General features: G+C 44.5%; 1 protein-coding gene across 1 annotated transcript in view; it reads left to right on the top strand.

Annotated features, from left to right (window-relative positions):
* ADGRA3 (adhesion G protein-coupled receptor A3) overlaps window positions 1-20,668 on the top strand; it is a 115,967-nt gene that overhangs the window by 11,790 nt on the left and 83,509 nt on the right. The window contains exon 2 of the mRNA XM_036243405.1: window positions 18,050-18,121. Within this exon, the coding sequence (XP_036099298.1) occupies window positions 18,050-18,121 (72 nt within the window). The remainder of the gene's footprint in view (window positions 1-18,049; window positions 18,122-20,668) is intronic.

The raw sequence follows: 20,668 nt of genomic DNA, 5'->3' as shown, positions 1-20,668 counted from the left end.
ATTTTTAATTTATTTATTTTCTCTTTTTTACTTTCAATTATAGTTGATGTTCAGTATTATTTTGTATGAGTTTCAGGTGTACAGCATGGTGGTTAGACAGTCACATACTTTACAAAGTGTCCCCCTGATGTTTCCCACACCACCTGGCCCCGTACGTGGTTGTTACAGTGACACTGACTGTGTTCCCTGTGCCGCACTTTACATCCCTGGCACTGTTTTTTTTTTAAATCCTCACCTGAGGATATTTTCCCATTTTATTTATTTTTTATCTTCAGTCGAGGACATATTTTGCATTTATCTTCAGACAGAGTGGGAGGGAGGGGGGGGAAGAGAGAGAGAAACATCGATGTGAGAGAGACACATCGAGTGGTTGCCACCCACACGACCCCAACCGGGGTGGGGACAAACCGCAACCGAGGCACATGCCCTTAGCGGGAACCGAACCAGGGACTTCTGGTCCGCAGGCCAACGCTCTAACCGCTGAACCAAACTGGCCAGGGTGGATATTTTTCCATTTATCTTCAGATAGAGTGTATGTGTGTGTGGAGGGAGGGAAGGAGAGAGAGAGACATCGATTAGGTGCCTCCCTCACAACCCCGACCAGGGTCAGGGACCGAACCATAACCGAGGTACTGACCTTGATTGAAATCGAACCCACGACTCTTTGATTCTTGGGCAGATGCCCCAGCCGCTGAGCCAAACCAGCCAGGGCTCCCTGGGACTATTTTGTCACTGCCAATCTCTACTTCTCAATCTCTTCACCTTTTCACCCAGCCCCCAACCCGCCTCCCAGCTGCCGACCATCAGGTGTTCTCTGTATCTCCGAGTCTGTTTTGTTTTGTTTGTTTGTTTATTTTGTTCTTTAGATTCCACTTTTTTAACCTTTGTAATGTTCTCATTTTCTTGTGTTGGTGTGTCTGTCTTTCCCCATTTTAGCCATTATAAGACGATTTAAATTGCAGGTGTCCTGTTTTCCCCATGTGTCCCTGAGTGCAGCAGAGACGGAAGGAGGGTGCGTGGACACCTCCATGGTCTCAGTGTGTCACTGACGGCAGGTGGCGGCAGCTGTTGGACGGGAAGGACAGTCCTGCAGACGGTGGCTCGCCGGCTCCCTTTGTGCCTGGAGGAGTTTTTCTGGGAGGGGAACATAACATGCTTCACTCAGGTTCTCTCTCGTTCTTTTAAAAATTTCTTTGATGTACAGCTAGTCCATGAAAGTATGTAAGCCTTATGGTTGTATCTTATTCCAACTGAGTTTGTCTTCCAGTGATGCGCTTATTTTTCTCTTGGGATGCTGCACAGGGGTAGAGAAATCTAAAGATCTGGTCTTCTCATTGTTCTTTTTCAAGAGAGTATCTCAGAAAACACTTCTCAGCTCTCTGAGGAAATTAGCTGGACAGACCCGCTGTTTCTAGTTTTGATGTAACCTTAAAGGGACCGTGATTGGGGTCCATAGTTAGAAAGTGTATCTTTCCGATATTAATTTGACTTTCTCCTAAAATGGGTCTGGGAGGTATCTTGAACTACCCTGAGGACAGAAACATGTTCTGGCCTTCAGAACTTTATATATAAGTGCCCTTCATCAATTTAAATATTCTAATAACAACCAGCTTTCGGATATTTATCACGCGCCAGATACTGTACCAAATACAACCTCGCAGTGGATTCAGGCACCTTCCTGAGGTTGGCACTGCCCCATTTCACAGGTGGGCCAGCTGAGCGTGAGCAGGGACGTGGCTGCTCCCAAATTACAGGCTTTGGAGGCTCCTGGCCCAGGACTGTGTCTTCTTGGCCTGTAAATCTCGCTGTTGTTATATCCCTAAAAGTCACAGACAACCTAACTGTTCACTGTCACAGTAGGGTTGGGGGTAAACCTTTGGAGCACAAAAGATACAGGGGACTTGTTTGTGTACACGGAACCATTTCTTTCCAAGTGTGAGTGATGGGAAAGAGAGTAACTGAGACTTTTTACCTAGTACATTTGATGGCCTAGTAACTAACTGTGGCAGGAAAGAGTTTTAACATCCCATCTGACTGTCATCACGTGGTTCTGGGAGCGACCACGGCTGGTCCTACTGAGATCTGCAGTGTGGTGTTATTGATTATCAAACGATCCGTCCTTTTCTTATCTGTATCCTTGAGGTGGAACATTGGATCCTAGAATAATAAAGGACCCTATCACACACCTAGCTGCCATCGGGAGGGTGGTTGCATTTTGCTCTGTCGTCTTCTGAAGTGGAAAGAGGCCCTGACTCTAACTCCCTAGTGGGGAGGGTTCACGTACGAGTTCCCGTCCGTGCTGGGTCAGCAGAGCACCGGCGTGTTGTCCCTTATGTGATAAAGGTCTGAGATGGGAGGACAGGGAGGGAACAGTCAGGAGCCTGGATGGGTACAAGCCCTCACGAGAGCTTGGCCGCACAGAATTGTGACCCTCAGCGAATCATCATCGATCCAGCCCTCCGGAATGAAGTTTGAAACTAGATCACCTTACTGGTCTCCTTGCCGAAATTCTGTGATTTTACGTATCTCACAAAACCGAGCCAAACCTGATGAGATTATTGAGGTATTTTTTCAAATCCACAGACTTTACAGGCACATTTAATGAAGCTCACGTCATGTGATTAGAACTCATTCACTGCATTGCAGTAGTGAGTAAATGCAGGGCTGCTTCCTCGGGGGGTGGGGGCCGAGGTGGGCGCGGGGCCTGTGTAGTCCCAGGCTGCTGGCCGACCGGGGTCCTGCCTGAGCTCGCGTGCCTTCCCTCCCCACCTGAGCGCTGATTGCCCCCCTCAGCTGCTGAGACCTGCCCTCGCCCCGGGGGCTCATCCCACATGGGCCCTGTGCTGTCCTTGGTTTACTGGACTTTTGCCCCTAAGTTCCTGTCTTTTAGATCTGATCACTTGAGGAGCTGTTTTAGCATTTGAACTCTGGTTGCCTCTTTGTGTTTCCCTATTTCTTCCTCTGGAATACAGGTTTTTAGCACATAGTCTTCTCAGGAACATAGATGTCTAAACCCCAGCTCGCAGAGTCGCCCAGCCTGCTTGTCGGACAGCACGCCCGGTGTTTGGAAACAGACATTTGTGTTTATTTTAGCATAGTGAAGACACATTTCATGACTACACACACCTACACACACACCTACACACACACACATACACACACACACCCCTTTTTCCTTTGATATCTAAGCTTTATGGACTGTGTGCAGATTCTGAATCACATGGCTATTTTCTTGCCTGCGTGCCCCCTGCCCTTTTACAGGTTTCCTTCTGCACCAGGTTCTGGCTGATTCTGTTTCACAGCAGGTTCCTGTTGACCCTTGACGCTACCAGCTCCCTCCAAGTCAGCAGGCCAGTTCCCGGTCACGATCCACCGCCGTTTGTGGAAATACCTGTGGGCACGGTTGGCCATAGTATCGTTCTGCAGTGGAGCCAGGGCGGCAGCTAGATTTCTCGAAGTTCCGCACCGGGGACTGGGTGGAGCCAAGCAGCCCTCAGGATGTGGTGTGAGCTCTGCAGACAGTGCCGGGATGACTGACGGTTTGCACGGGACCAGGATGTGGGGGTGCACGTGCCCTTGTTTGCCGGTGGCCCTGGAAGCCCAGATCTGTGAATACTCGATTGATTGTTTCTTCGGTTTTACAATCGTAGGACCACATGGCATTTTGTACATCAGGGCTCTGCACTGTTGGAGAGTTTCAGCAGCTACTTTAAAACAGTGGCTCAGCCACCTACGTTTACGAATAGTCTCGGGAGACTTCTTACCGGTAGAATTATTTAGATTCTATACTTACCAGTAAGCTCTCTCCTTTGAAAAATAATTTATTTCACTCCTCAGTGATAGTTTCCAAAATGTGCTCTCCAAGTATCTCTCATAGAGGGAGGCTCCCAGCATTCGGACCAGCTGCCCACGGGTCTCTGGGAGTTGTAGTGGAAGAAAATGCTGGTTCCCGTATATTAAGAACTCCTACAAATCAGTAGGACAGATGATCCATTAGAAATATGGGCCAGTAATAACAGGTAGTGTTTGCTGAGTGCGTCAGATCCTGTCCTCAGGATTTTAAGTCTTGTATTCTTCAAGTCCCATATTTCCCTAATGAGGTCATCATTACCATGATCCCTCTTTTGTGCCCGGGGGAGCAGGGCGTAGAAGCTCATTAATTCCCCCGAGGTCACCCAGGCAGTAGTGATGGGAAAGGATTTTACTCCAGGCAGTCGGGACTTATGACCAGTATGTTATCATAGTCAAAGAACATTTCCAGACCGTACCAGGAAGGGAACACACATTCACAATGGGAAATGCAAATTAAAATGACGAGGGCCACTTTTCACTACTCCAATTTAAGCAAGAATCTGCCCGGAATACTTCATAGGTGATGCCTGTACTTCCATGTCCCCTCCCCCCATTCACTAACTTAGGATCATCCCCTTTTTGGCGACCAGGTTCTCTGCAGCTCCACCTGGGTAGAGGACCCGCCCACTCATGCCTGGACTCCTGGACTGCAGAACCGCGAGCCAGTAAATAGGTGCTGATATAAACCATACAGTTTGTGGTAATTTGTTACACAGCGGTAGATGACTCATGCAGAACTTTGAGGGATCATCTCTGTCGAAAACGATGTTCCCTTCCTGTCATGTGCCTTTGGACTTCTGCTTTTAAATAAAGTTCAGAAACATTTTCTCTAACCATTGTGCTCAGCAGCATTGACACTGCTCACTTTGGATCAGTCTTGCGTCCTCGGCTGGCACTTGTACTGAGAATCATGTGTGCTGATAGTCCTGGAGGGCTGGTTTTGTGTCCTGAGTGTCACTTCAGCACACAGCAGGTGCTCAGGTATTTTCTCAGTGAATGAGTAGTTAGTCCATCATGAATTCAGCTTAAAAATCAAAGATCCTAGAAGAACCTCAGTATGGTCTCAGTAGGGATTTCTCCATTCATTTACAATGCCAAATAAATTTGCTTTTATTGTATGCATAAATATTAAGCATCTAGTGTTATTTATCATGTATCCCACACCTTGAAAAATGGGCTCCCTGTTTCCATGGAGCTGATTTGTTCATAAGATAAGATGAAGTGTACTTAATAAACAGTTTTTCACTTGGGGGCAGTTTTGCAAGATACGGCATAAGAACCCTTTAGGGTTTTTTTTTTTTTTTTTTTTTAATCAACCAGATGCTATTCAATTACATGTAAACTTACTGTTGAATGCTAAAGCAGAAAGCTAGATTATTTCTTTTTTATGTATGAAACTGTTGAATAAAGAATCTGAAATAATGGTAAGAAAAACAGACCTTAAAAAAATGTCAGTTCTTTAATAAAAATGCCTAGAAGCTTGAAAGATCATTTAGTGACCTGTTTGAGTTGTTAAGGGTGGCCATAGGCCCATTTTGACACCTGGTGTCTTAGGGCAAACATTAATGGCACCTCCTTGTATTCTCAGGTGTCTGTTTGATGATAAACTATATTGTGACGCTCAAGTGGTTGGTACGTTAGCTGTTGATGCTGTTGACTTGCTGTGTCACTTTAAGGAACTGTTCACCTTGTGGAGGGAGAAGTTGGAAGTACTGTTGCATACAGCTCAAGAGGGCAGGCAGAGTGTACCGACTCATCCTGATTCACCCAGTCTGTAGAAAAGGGGGGGGGCGCTTACAATTGTGAAGCAAAGTTTATTTTTGTACTATTATGTATTAATTGTATTATTTTCCATACGAACGACTGTAAACCTACCTTTGCCCTGTATATGAAACAGGTCACTGTGATGGAGCAGATGCTACCCATCTCGTCTGAAGGCAACGTACTGGCCTGAGGCAGGTGATCAGCAGCAGTTACAACTGAACGGAAAAGTCTGGGTCTAAACTTGACTGTTTTCTTTATTTCTTTCTTCTTTTTTTTGATATATATTTTTATTGATTTTTTTAGAGAGAGATAAACATCTATTGGCTGCCTCCTGCACGCCCCCTACTGGGGATCAAGCCCACACCCGGGCATGTGCCCTGACCGGGAATTGAATCGGGACCTCTCAGTCCATGGGATGACACACAATCCACTGAGCCACACTGGCTGGGTCAGCCGGACCATTTTCCAGTTGTTATGTCTGACTGCGTGGAACTTGCCAGCGTGTGCTTGAAGTTCGCGGCCACACGCACTCTACACGAAAGCCCTGTATTTCCTCCCAGAAGTCCCAGGCTGTCTTACAGGGAGGCAGGACGTGACTGGGAGGTTAAAGAACGTGTCCAAAGTCAGGAAGTCAGATCCTGGAGTTGAGATGCGAAGTCTGGCCCTTTGCAGTCCAGTCTAGCCTCTGTCATTGTTTCTCATGCTCAGCAATTGTCAGGAGAGTGCAGAGGCTGGAAGGGGACCCCAAACACACACTGGTGAGAGCGCCCAGGTCAGGGAACAGAAGCCCACCTTGCTCTCTGCAGGCCCTGCCTCGGGCACCGTTGCTTTGCATCGGGCAGGGGACGCTGGACCCAGATGACTAGGGCGCCGAAGAGTGGGTGTACCCAGGGAAGCCTCATGTTTTACAGGGAACCTGGGGCCCTAGCCTGGGTTGACATGAAGTATTCTGTGTTTACAGGCACCCTTGTCATGAACAGTAGTCATTCTGTTAAGGGAAAGGTAGTTGAGGCTTTGGCAAAATTCATAAAGGTAAACATTAGCCAACCTGCGTGAAGGGGGAGGGGCGGTCTGGAAACCAAGCCTGTCCCTGGTCATTTAGCATCCAGAGAGGAGGTTGAAGAAGAAATAGTCCTCTGCTAGGAAAAGACCCCTTTCAGCCCCCTGCATGGATATGCTTCGGACCATGTTTGTTTACCTTTTCTCCTTTCCTTCCATAATTCTGTTGAAAATGACAGAAAAAAAAACCCCATAAAAATATGAGCAGACCCATAACAGTCCGGGCTGGAAATGAGAAAGGTGTTCCGGTGGTCCAGAAGCATGGAGGACATGGTGGAATAAATAAAACGGATGGAATCAGATTGATGGTGACATTACACCGCACAGGGACTTAGAGCCCGGCAGACGAAAGTAGGAATAGCCAGAAAAATGAATTTTCCTAGCGGGATCCTGGAAGACTTCCAAGAGTTGAATCTGTGGGGAGTGGCAGCAGAAGTGGGTAAGGAGAGCGCTGCCCGAGTGAATGAGCCTGAAGCAGCTGCTGTCACGCTGCTGCGCGTGCCCGGCGCAGGGAGCCTGGCGGCCGCCTTGCCTCCGCTCAGCCCCATTTTCAGAAAGCTGGGAGCTTTGCCAAGGCAGAGTACTGTGGGGCTTGTAGCCAGAAGGAGACGCAGGGGCACTCAGGTTTCTTTTGTGTCCCCACTTTCCAAGGATATGTGACTCCTGAACCTGGAAATAAAGGCACTTTTGTTCCATCTGCGCTTTCTACCCATTCACCCTGATTCTTAGCGTGCCAGAGAAACCCTCTGCTGTAACGGGGCCCCCTCCATCCAGGCCCCCCATTTGTAAGTGTGAGCACGCAGCCAAGGGTCGTCAGACATTGGAGAGGAAATCAACAGAATGACCGGCCAAAAGTTAGGACAGGAAAGTGGTCATTGCCCGTCTCAGGTCCAAGAGGGCACCGTGGGCAGGGAGTGGGAGGAGGAGGCCCAGCAGGCTGCCCAGGTGAGGGGTCTGGAAGAAGCGCTGGCGAGGGCAGGACATGGAGTCGGGCAAAGTGGGAACGGCTTAGAACTTAGAAAATAGTCGTTTGTAAGCGGAGCCGAGGTTTTCTTTTAAAAACCAAAGCAACAGGTTTAAGCTGAGAATTTTGAAGCAGGAGGAGGAGGTGGGGAGGACGGGTCCACGAGACAGACACCTGTCTCAGAGCAGGTGGAGAAGGGAGAAGCGGCAGGCATGTCTCTGATTCTCAGATCCCATCAAAGACCAGACGCCTGTTTCCAAACAGTGTATCAGTGAGGGAGCAGAAGACAGAGGGCAGAGGAATCAGAGAACTCTTTCCCTAAAGATGTGTGTTTCTTCCCCACACCATGGAATGCCAGTTCTCCAGTTCGTAGGTCGACCCCAGCCGTCTCATTTAGAACTCTCCAGGTCACTCTGCCAGTCTTGTTGACACGCTAGCGTCGTTCTGACACCAGCTTTCACAGTGTTTATTTGAAAATCATTTTAAACTCACATGAAAAGTTAAACGCATCAGAATAAGGAGAAGCCCTTACAGATTTTGCTCTTACTCACATTTTATGCCTTTGCTGGTTGCTTTAGGAATGCGTAATAAATACGTCTCCGATCATTAGGCAGATGCATACATTGTAATCTACTGAGGTTTTTTTTTATCAGGGTGACCTTGACTTCATTAAACATTTTTTTTGCATCTTTAGTCTTGATAGTATAATTTGGATATTTGTGAAGTTAGGATATTGTTATTGTTTGTATTTTTTACTTGGTTAACTTACCCCCAATTTAAGTTAATTACGCATCGCTGCAAGTTTAACTGCTTCCCTTATGAATTAACTGGCAGCTGAGAGATGCAAGTTGCTTGAGTGATAGTTGTCCACGCACACGGATGAATATATTTCTGCTGCCTCTTATTATGCAGTCTGCCATATAATAGGCAATCTCCTGTTATACAACTTTTTATTTTGGTGCTGAATCATATGAAACCTTAACGTACAAACATTAAGCCACAGTTAGGGATCCCGACTTAAAACCCAACCACAGTTTGTGTTTGTGTGCCAACGCTGACAGCCACGGTTACATTCATAACTTATTCTTTCTCCTAGAGGGTAGAAATTTTTTTTTTTTTTTTGATAGCAAGGTTAAAATGGTCCTAATTATAAGAGGGTTAAAATGTAGGAAAAAGTATCTTAGAATACTTTTATTGCAATAGTAAAAGAAGATAACTAGCCAGGCTGATGTGGCTCAGTGGTTGTGCATCGACCCATGCACCAAGAGGTCACCGGTTCGATTCCTGGTCAGGGCACATGCCCAGGTTGTGGGCCCAATCCCCAGTTGGGGGGCGTGCTGGAGGTGGCCAATTGATGTTCTCTCTCATCAGTGTTTCTCTCTCTCTCCCTCTCCCTTCCTTTCTCTCGCTAAAATATAAATATATATATATATGTTTGTGTGTGTGTGTGTGTGTGTGTGTGTGTATATATATATATATATATATGACTTCCCTTATAAAAAAAAAGAAGACAAAAACTAAACATACTCTGGTAGAATTTTTTATCCTCCCCTTCCCCCCAATTTTTTTTTAAACCTCAGAAGAAAGAATGGGAGGGGCCTGATAATTGTACTCTCATCTGTTCTCTGGGTGCCAGGACATTACGGATTTTGTACTGTTAATTCCTTAGAGAGGACCTTTGACCATACACAGAAACTTAAACCCAGCTGTATTTTTATGTCATTCATTCATTGAACAGATACTGTGGGCATCTTGTCAGCGGGATCCTCGGGGAAGCACATGCCAGGCGGAGGTTAGAAGTACAAACTGTGTCCTGGGGAAACCAGTGAAACACAAAGGGAGAGGAGGCAGCAGTGGGCGTGGGAAGCTTCGGACGGGACGCAGGCTAGCACCTGTGACAGGAGGGGTGGCGATTGGATAGGATGGCCTCAGACTCTGGCTCAGCTAAAGAAAGTTTTAGCTAGCCCAACAGGAAGTTCTGCTGCAGAGACTGCCTGTCAGGGAGTCTTTTCCAGCCAGGAATGGAGAGCTCTTAGCACTGCTGTGCCCAGTCCTTGGCTGGCATTGCCTGCAAAGTGAGTGGCTTCTACCTGGAAACTGAGGCAGGTCCTCTAGACAGCTGCAGGGAGATGTGAGCAGGGCAGCGCACAGCCACGGCAGCTACTTAAGCTCTGCCGTTGGCCTGAGCGTGAACCTGAGCAGGTTACTTTAATTTGCAAACTTTTGTTGCTATTGTTTGGAGTTATTGTGGGGCATGCCTGAGTAGTGTGTACTCATAAAGAAGGGTGGGTGTACAATGGAATCACTCAGATGTTCACCTTATGTTCTTTGTGGGGTTTACACTTCAGGAGTTTGACATTTTCATGGAAAGCATGGTAAATACACGGATGCCTGACAGTTATTTTAGATGATAAGTAGTGCTGGTAAAACAAGATGATGTGCGCATCCGGTGTGGCTCAGTGGTTGAGCATCAACCCATGCACCAAGAGGTTGCTGGTTCGATTCTGGGTCAGGGCACATGCCCAGGTTGTGGGCCAAATCCCCAGTGGCGGGGGGGGCAAATCCCCAAGAGGCGGCCAGTCAGTGCTCTCTCTCATCGATGTTTCTCTCTCTCTCTAAAAATCAATAAAAACAAACAAACAGGATGATGTGACAATGATGACAAACCATTGTTTGACGTGCAAGAACTACAGTGTGCCACCAGAGTTTTTTCTGTCCTCGTGAATGAATGAGTGCATGAATGAATGCCATTAAGAAGAGGACACATTGGTGAGCAATCTAATAATACTGAGGACAAAATGTGTGTGACCGCCGGTGGCATGTGGAATTACGTGGGATTGTCAAACAGAGCTTGTTCAACGTGATGGGGAGTGTTGGAATCCAGTAGATACTCTCTTCTTATTTGCTAGGAGGAATTCATTTAGAAATCAGCACTGGACTTTCACTTGCCCGAGAACAGAGAATCAGCTGGCACAGAGGGTGCTAAAACAGGAGCCGGCAGATGTTTCCTGCAAAGGGCCAGACAGGAAGCGTTTCAGGCTCTGCGGGCAGCCAGTCTGGATGCTGCTCAGCTCCGCCCTCAGCCCCACATCGCCACAGACCGTGTGTGATGCAGGAAAGTCCAGTCAGACTTTCAGGACTTGGACATTTGAATTTCATTTAATTTTCATGTATCATAAAATACTGTTTTAAAATTTTTCTTTTAGCCATTTAAAAATATAAAAACCATTCTTAGAGCCCATGGTCCGTCAGGGGAACAGATGGAGTATTCGATTTGGCTGTCCCTGGACTAGAACTTGGACGAACTTGTTGAGGAACCATTTTCATTAGTGGGATAAATGCAGCAAAGGGCTAACCATTGAGTTTTGAGGAGTTAACATTCCTGATTTTAGGTGTTTCTAAAGGTTTAGGCCAAATGTGCATTGGGGTCAGTGACTCAAAACATAGCTTAGCTCTGTTGTCCATTTTTCTTGTACTTGGTGAAGATGTAGCAATAACAAGTGTTCTTCTGTATGATAAATCTAATACACAGATCAAATTGTATTACTACAGTTTGTATTACTTGAGCAAAGCATGTATATCAAGGGGTAGAAACGTCTAATATTTAAATGCATGCTGCCCTGGCTGATATGGCTCAGTGGTTGGAGCATCAGCCTGTGCACTGAAGGTTGCAGGTTTGATTCCCGGTCAAGGGCACATGCCTGGGTTGCAGGTTCGATTCCAGGTCCCTGTCAGATGCATGTGGGAGGCAACCACTTGATGTGTCTCTCTCACACTGATTTTTTAAAAAAATATTTTTTCTTGATTTTAGAGAGAGGAAGTGAGAGGGAGAGAGAGCTAGAAACATTGATGAGAGAGAACATCGATTGGCCACCTCTTGCATGCCCCCCCTCCCCCCCCGGGGATCGGGCCCACAACCTGGGCATGTGCCCTGACTAAGAATTAAACAGGTGACCTCTTGGTGCATGGGTCAGTGCTCAACCACTGAGCCACACCGGCCCAGCTCACATTGATGTTTCTCTCTTTCTCCTCCCCACCTCCCCCACTCTCTAAAAATTTATGGAAAAAATATCCTTGGGTGAAGATTAACCAAAAACTAAATTAAAAAAATGCATACCTTTAACCCTCAGTATGTTATTGAGCGTTCTGTATGAATAGCTTCCTCTCCCCAATTCTGCAATCCTCTCCCCCATTTGCATAGTATCTCATTTTGTGGACAATTTTAACCAAGCCCATATTACTGGAACCAACCTAAATACCCAACCACTAGTTTTTACAAACAATAGTGCAATGAATAATTTTGTTCTATAAATATATAATTATACAGCATTTAACATGTAATATATTTTGCAAACATACAATTATATCTTTGGGATATATTTCCAAAGGAGGAATTTATGGTTCAAATATTATATATGCATTTGTATTTTTTCCTTCCATAGTGATTTTACTGATTTATAGCAAATTATAAGCGGCTATTTCCCTCTGGGGGGGAAAAATGTTAGCACTTTTTTACCCATCCTACGATTTATGGTACCTTGTTTTAGTTTTAATTTACATTTCTCTCATGATTGGGATTGTATATCCCTTCATATGATTATGATTTATTAATGTTTACTTTTATTGAACTATCTGTTCATGGCCTTTGCTAGGTTTTTTATTGGGGATTTTTTTTTTTAAAGAACTCTTTATATATTTGCAAAATTAGTCCTTTGTTTTTGTAGTGGTTATAAATATTTGTTGTTTATCTTTTAACATTGCTTATGGTTTAAAATTTTCAAGAAAATGTTTTAAAAATGTACTACAGTTTAAAGTGTACTCCTATTTGTTCCTTTCCTTAGATCTTGAAAATCTTTAGTATGCCTTCAGAATCTGCCTACCTTCCATGTTTTTCTTTTTTTCTCTTTCTAATCTGCCTTTCTTTTTTTTTTTTATCCTCACCCAAGGACATTTTTCCATTTTTTGTTCAGGTAGAGTGGGAGGGGAACAGAGAGAGGAACAGAGAGAGAGAGAGAAACATCGACGTGAAAGGGACACATCGAGTGGCTGCCACCCGCACAACCGACCAGGGCGGAGGACAAACTGCAACCGAGGTACGCGCCCTTAGTGGAAACCGAACCCAGGTCTCTCAGGACCCCAGGCCGACGCTCTAACCGCTGAGCCAAACCGTCCAGGGCCTGATCTGCCTTTCTTTTCATCAGACCTCCTCTGCGTCATCTGCCCTCCTCTTCTAAGGACACTTGTCCTTGGATTTCGGGCCCACTCTAATCCAGAATGATCTCATCTCAAAACCCTTAACTCCATTCCATCACAAACAGCCTTTTTTTGAGTTAAGATCACGTTCACACATTCTGGGTGGACATGTCTATTGGAGACACACCCATGCCACCCACTCCAATAACCCCGTTTGACTGTGTTTCTGATTTTTCCCTCCAGTGGTTGACTTTAAGAATTACATTCCTAATGTTTGATCTGACTATTTAATGCTCTTAAAATATATTGTCATTTCCTCAAGAGGATAATTGCTCTCTACCTTCTGTCGATCAGGGTGTGGATGCTGCGATAGCAAGCCGCAGAGAGAACATGTAATACTTAATTTTTATTTCTTCCTGTTTCATAAACTTTGATTAGAAAAACAAAACCGAGCATGTTGACATTGTCTCCCTCCCCTCTCGTCTCCAGTAAATGATACACTGCACCGTGCGGCCCTGCGCTGAGTTACAGCCCGCACACGAAGCTCGTCTCTCGCGGTTAGAATTCAGGAGGCGTGAGCCCGGAATAGCTCTCCTAAGCATTGTCTATAGATCAAGTGGTGTGATCACCATTCGCACAGAACAGAAATGGGTATATCTCAGCTTTATAACTTTGGCCGAGTTTTATATTTTTCATTTAGTTACCTCCTGGAAAGTTTGAAATTTCAAAGATGTCAGCAAAAATATTGATTATGAAGGGGTTTCAGGTTTATAATGACACATGATATTATGCATTTTCTAGTTCCACAGTCCCCCGCCTCCAAATTGAGTATAAAAACTGTCTGCAGAGGAGATTTATTCTCACTGATTCTTTTTTTTCTTGCACAGAATCCTTAAACATGGCAAGTAATGTGTAGACTGAATATATTAACATGAGGTTGTAAATATATTTTTAAGGTTACAGTTATAACTTTTTAAGTGTGATGGAATGTCTTTTTACTCTCCTCAATAAAATCTATCATTTATTGTACCAAAGCCTTTATGACTGAGCAAATGACAGTCCTTTTGCTGAAGCAATGCTGAGCCAGCCACTGTATTAGTCCACCCTGACAGTCTTTCCCAAGCTGCTTCCATATTTGGGCTTCATTTTTCACTCAGGAACAGGGCACTAATGTCACTAAGCTTAGTAAGTTGATTGTGCAGTTTTCCTTAATTTTGGTTTATTGGTTATAAATTTTTGGTCACTGTAAAGTTCACCAACTTTACTCATTAAAACATGAGTAATTATAGAAAATTAAAGAAGCTAGAAGAGATGTTGATTATTCTGGTCTGATTTTTTCCATCTTAAAAATTATGACATCGAATTCTACCTAGAGAAATGACTGTCACAAAAGAAGTCATTTATTACCGTTGGGGTCTCAGCTAAAACCTCTGACTTGGGATATCGTCACCATTGTTCTTTGCACGACTGTTAGCGCCTAATAAGGTGCAAACAGTCACTACATAAACATTTTTTAATATAAATAAATGTGAGTCTTTAATCTCAAAATATAAAGAAAATATTCTGTATTTTTTATTACTTAGATATAATTTTATTCAAAATTAACTCAATTTTAAGCTATGCTTAGCTATTAAGGTGAAAATATTTTATCAGGAAAATATTTAAAAAATTAGAGTCTGTATATTTTAAAAGATACTACAAGATTATAAAGAATAAAAGAAACCAGTAGAGAAGCCTCATCACTTAGTGAGCATTTTGATATATTTCTTCCAAGTCTTTTTTTTTTTTCTCCACTTGGATCCTTTTCAGTCAGTGGTATCAGTTTTGGTGTTTGCTTTGTAACATTGTAAGCATTTTTCTTTTCATCAGGTTTCCTCTGAAAGAGTAATTTTTAATGGTGTGTAATAACAATTTGTTGTTTGGATGTATCACAAAGTGTTCATCTCTCCCTCTTACTGACCTCTTAGGTAGTTTTCAATTTTGTCAGTTATAAACCATGCTGAAGTGGGTCACTGGATATACTTTGTGTCAGATTTGCTGGTGACTTGTTAGCTCAGGGTTGATACCTGGGTGTGCACCTCCAGGCTGCTCAAAGAAGCTTGTTTCGGGACCTTTGTGGCCACGTGCCACTCTGAATTTGCTTATGCCTGGGGGGCGGGTTGGTGGCCGGGAAGGCACTGAATTTGCTTATGCCTGTGTGGGGGGGGGGGTTGGTGGCCGGGAAGGCACCAGGTGTTAGGCTGGTGGGATCAGACTGGACCTGTACTTGAGTTCTCGCTAGGAAAGAATTCAGAGCCAAGACTCAAACTAGAAGGGAACATTTATTTAGAAAAATCACAGAGGTAGAAAAAGTAATTTGTAGAAGAATTGGGCTTAGGAAACAAGCTACGGAAGTAAGGGAAGGGCCCTTGGAGCTTAGAAGTGAGGGAGGTAAAGGTGACTTGCTGGGGAAGGTGGAGAGAGGGGGGGCTCCCAGGAGAGAGAGCACACTGGGTCCTCTGTCCGAAGGGTTTGAAGGGTGGTGATTTTAGGGGAGGTCCCAAGGGAAGCTCTCAATAGAATACTCAGCAGCTTTCCACGTGTGTCCTTTCAGGGTCCGGGGCCCTACTGACTAGTCGGTCAGTGCCAGAATAGGGGGTCACTAGTCTGTGCAGCTGGTCCTAAGATCAGCCATGGGGTCACCTGTCTGGCTTTGCTGCTTTTCTGGGCCTGGGGCTGAACTACATCTGAGGCTTGTATGCTATCTCTAGGGAGGGAAGGTCAGGGGATCCAGACAGCAGGGCCAGCTACACCTGCTAGGGGAGGAAAGGTCATCCTGGGGGAGAGGGCCCACCCTGCGGTGGTTCTTTGCTAGTACCCGGGGTTTCCACCCTGGACCCTCTGTACCTGGCCCATCGTGCTTGCTCTGCTCATGTCTGCCTGACTGCCTACCACATGCCAGCTACCTCACTTTTAAAAACCTTTGCAATTTTGATGAAAGAACACAGTATTGTATTTTAATTGGAATGTTTTTTTTTTTGGTTCGATATTGTTTGTTTTACTTTTTTTTTATTAAAAAGTTTTGTTTGTTTTTTTATCCTCACCCAAGGATATTTTTTGATATTTTGTTCAGATAGAGTGGGAGGGAGAGAGAAACATCGACGTGAAAGAGACACATCGAATGGCTGCCACCCACACGACCCAACCAGGGCCGGGGACAAACTGCAACTGAGGTACGTGCCCTTAGCGGGAACCGAACCCGGGTCTCTCTGGACTTCAGGCCGACGCTCTAACCGCTGAACCAAATCTGCAAGGGCTACTAAAAAGTTTTAATGTTGACATTATTGCAGTCGTCTCGTTTTTCCCCCACTTTGCCCACCCCCACTTACCCCCATCTCCCCCTCCGTTCCCTCCTTGGCCTTCACCAAACTATCTCTGTGTCCATGGGGTATGCATATATGTTCTTGAGCTAATTCCTTCACCTTCTTCATGCAGTCACCCCAGCCCCCAGCCCCGGGGCCTGGCCAGTCTATTCCAGAGTTCCAGTTCCAATTTGTTTGTCAGATTATTCTGTTCATTAGACTCCACATATGAGTGAGATCATATGGTCTTTGTCTTTTTGATCACCACGTGTTCTCGGTCTCCTGGTTGTTGCTTTAGTAACAGCTATGGGGAGAGGCCAAACACTATACAGCAATATACTTTGATCGCAAGAAGCATTAAAATGAGGGAAGATGTGAGTCTTACAACCAGGGAAACGGACTCCGACTGTTCATGAATGCTCATTGAGCGTGTCGTGCGTTTTCTGGTTCCCTCTAGTGTTTATGAGGTAGGTATTATTCCTCCCATTTCATGAATGAGGAAACTCTGTTACAGAGGTGCAGTAAGTAGCCCAAGATCAGTGTCGCTTGAAAATGACCAGAGAGCTGGGTTTCAAACACAGGTGGACTTGACCTGAGAAGCTCTGGGCCCCCCCCCCCCCACACACACACACATAGCAGGCTCTGAAATGTGAATCTGCATGAATCAGGATTTTTTAAAAAATTCACATATATCAAAAGAAAATTAGATGTCACATGGGTATTTTTGTTTTAATGCATTTTTAGAATAACTAAGTAGACAAAGTGAAAATGTACTGGAGTTGTATGATGGGGTGGTACCGTGTTAACACTTGCGTATCCGTACACTTGTGCATGGCACTGCCTTGGAGGGAGGTCACACTCGCCTTGGACCCACTGTGAAGGGTGCCCCTGAAGTTGACGAGTGTGATGGAGAACGTTTGGCCCAGGTGCCAGTGGCGTCTTTATTGACCAATGTGGGCGTATTTTGGAGAATGTGGGGTTCAGAGTAGAAATGTCCTGGGTTCACCATTCGGGTCTGTCACTGGTTAGTATAATCTTGTGCCATTAACGTAACTCTTTTGCACCTCAGTTTTCTCACTTTCTTATGTTGACATCCCCACTCCCCCAAATCAGGTAGCTGTAGCATTGCCACTTTATTTATAGAAACTCTTCATTGTTGTTCAAGCTGCCAAAGGCACATAGTTACAAAGCCTAGCGAGGAAGCTAGATCATGGATACATACTCTTTTTAGGCTAGTCCTGCCTTGGGGGTGGCTGGATTGTGACCTCTTCTAATACATGTTTGCTTCTTGGAACATTGTCGTGATGCGTGCTTTGTAACAATGCGATGCAGTCACCTTCTCCGTCTGTGTGTGAGGGCGCGTGGAAAGCCCAGTTCCACACCTGGACACTAGATTTGCATATTGTTAAACTATAAATAACATTCAGCATTATCGCAGTGATATCTGGAGGGTGTTTCTTTCTCTGTAAGGTCAATATTTTATAGAGCACTGTACACATCTTTCTGTTAGGTTTTTAATTTTTAAATAAGTGTTCAACTCATGTAAGTTGGTTAATTATATAAATGTATGTGGCATTCTTTATTCTTATATTGAACTGAAAGCTATTTTGTGTTGATATCTCTATTTTAAATTTTTGGTTCGGTGTGACACGAACAATTTAAGTGGCGACAGACGTGTGAGCTCTTTTAGGTGGTTTTTTTAAAGAAAGACAAAAAACCTCCTTTTTTTGGGGGGCCAGGCATCTCAAAAGTTAGGGGTGTAATAAAGGACTTCTTAGAATTCCTTATAGGTTTAAATATAATGAGCTAAATTACTTTGATATTGGTGGCATACATGTATTAAGCAACTTACATTTTATTTTTCTGTCATTTTTAGGATTCTGAGTAACAATAAAATATCCGAGCTGAAGAACGGCTCCTTTTCTGGGCTAAGTCTCCTTGAGAGATTGTGAGTATGCTTTTATTGTCACCTTTTACTGTTCTTTTGCACAATGCATTTTTACTGTAAATCTACTAAACTCCCAACTTTTCAGAATACAAATTTAGTTTTCCAACATATTGTTAGGAGAAATTTCAAGAATTGAATTTAAAAAAACAACTAGTCATGATTTCACTTATATGTGGAGTCTGAAAAACTAAATAAACGAGCAAACTCCACAGAAACAGACTCATGGAAACAGAACAAAGTGATAGTTGCCAGATTGGAGGGGGTTGAGGGGATGAGTGAAGAGAGTGACAGGGATTAAGAAAAGAAGTAGGTAGGAGCCAGACAGGTACCAGGCTTATTGGGGTGATAACTTCGTAAGGTATATAAGGTATGTAAATTAGATGTACACTTGAAACTAATATAATATGTCAACTGTAATTGAAAAATAAATAAAAAAAGGAACTAGTTAAAGCAAAGTTTGGCAAATTTCTTTGAAGGGCCAGACTTAGGCTCTGTGGACCATACGACCTTTGGCACAGTGACTCGATCCTGCTACTGTCGTGAGAGAGCAGCAATAGACCATAAAGAAATGAATTGATGTGGAGGCGACGCTATTTTCAGAACAGGCCGTGGTTTGCTGACTACTGGCTTTTTATTTATTTATTAAAAAAAAATCCTCACCTGAGGATATTTTTCCATTTACCTTTCAGATAGAGTAGGAAAGGGAGAGAGAGAGAGAAACAGTGATGTGAGAGAGACACACTGACTGGCTGGCTGTCTCTCCCACCACCCTGACCAGGGCCAGGGACCGAACCGCAACCGAGGTACTGCCCTTGGCTGGAATCGAACCCACGACTCTTTGGTCCGTGGGCTGATGCTCTAATTGTTGCGCCAAACCGGCCAGGGCTGACCACTGGCTTTTCGAGTGTAGGTGCTATTTTGAGGTTCTGCCATGACATGTGTTCACCTCATAAAATAGCCAAGTATAATTAAAACAAACAAACAAAACCACCAAGGGGAAAAACTTTAGGGTAAATGTTGGTGTTTTATCCTGAGGCCTCTGAATGTGATCCTGTGTTTTGCTTAGCAGTTAGGTCTGGTGTTGCTATGATCACAAGAGGTAGAAGCACCGCTCACCCTCCACTCCGGGTGCAGTGTACACAAGTGGATATTTAATTTGCTTCTTTTCCGAACGCTGTGCTGGGAGTGTGTTTCCGATTCCCCTGTTCCCCGTACACGTAGGATAACATTTCAGAGTACATCAGGGAGCCACACTGTGAGCATCTTTTCTGCTGAAAATCACACTTTGCTCATTTCCTGAGGTCTGTTTGTTGTGCTCACTTTCTCCACCCCAGGCGACCTTCCCTTCGCCCCTGCACCAGGGGCTCCCACGGGACCTGCTGCTGCACCGCGGGCGTGTTGTTCAGGCATAGCCCATCGGTCCTGGCCCGCCCAGTCCCCGCATACAGCCACATTCTGAGATACAGGGGTTAGGACCTCGGCGTAGGAATTGAGGGGGCCACAATTCGGCCTCATGTTCCAACCATGTTGTTCAAGGTTGAGCTGTATATTCTTATTAAAAGAATTGTTTAAATTTTTTTATTAATATATTTTTGTTACAGATGTTTCTCCTTTTACCACCCCCAAGACACCCTCCTCCCGATCCCGTCCTGTCAAAATTAAAAATAAAAAATTTTTTTTCTGTATTGATTTTAGAGAGAGAGGAAGGGACAAGGAGAAAGAGATAGAAACATCGATGAGAGAGAACATCGATTGGCTGCCTCCTGCTTGCCCCCCACTGGGGATCAGATCCACAACCTGGGCATGTGCCCTGACCAGGAATCGAACTGGCGACTCCTTGGTACATGGGTCGACGCTCAACCACTGAGCCAAACTGGCCAGGCTAAAATTTATACATCCTATAAAACTTTCCCTCACTTTTTTTGGTAAATGTTTTTTTGTGTGTGTGTGTTCTAGACTTTTTATAATTGAGAACTTCTATGATTTATCCATTCCCATGCACCCATTCATCCATCCTCCTTTCCTCCTTCCCACCTTCCCTTTTCAGTGTATAATATTGTCATTCTTGTGTGGGGGGATGCAGTTGCCAGAATGTAGTGACACTTTCCTGTACTCTAATCACTGACACTAGAATTGCCTGGTGGTCAATGTGTCTGACTCTTCAGTGCTCGTTGCACCACGAATGATGGGCCTTGGTGACCAAAGCATCTCTTTCTAGTCTCCATTCTTTTCTATGACTTTTTTGCTGGAGGTGATTTTTGCACCTGAGGTATGATGTCATGACTGAAGGTCAGCCTGAAGGCAAACTTGACTTTCTGAGAACGGGGTTCTGAGGAACAAATGGAACCAACCACTAAGGCTGCCTTACATCTCGATTTCCTGTAACACCAGGGGATTATTATCATTGTTTTAACTGTTGAAGCTGTTTTGATTAGAGGTTTCTGATACTTGTAGTTAAAAAGTGTCTCTCCTCATATACTTTGTATTCTTGCCTAAAGGAGCTAGCTCTTTTTCAAGAACTGTTTAAATATTTCTCTAATTTCACTT

Source organism: Molossus molossus, unplaced genomic scaffold, assembly GCF_014108415.1.
Source record: "Molossus molossus isolate mMolMol1 unplaced genomic scaffold, mMolMol1.p scaffold_m16_p_1, whole genome shotgun sequence".
Lineage (NCBI taxonomy): Eukaryota > Metazoa > Chordata > Mammalia > Chiroptera > Molossidae > Molossus > Molossus molossus.
This window is presented reverse-complemented; position numbering and strand designations above follow the sequence as displayed.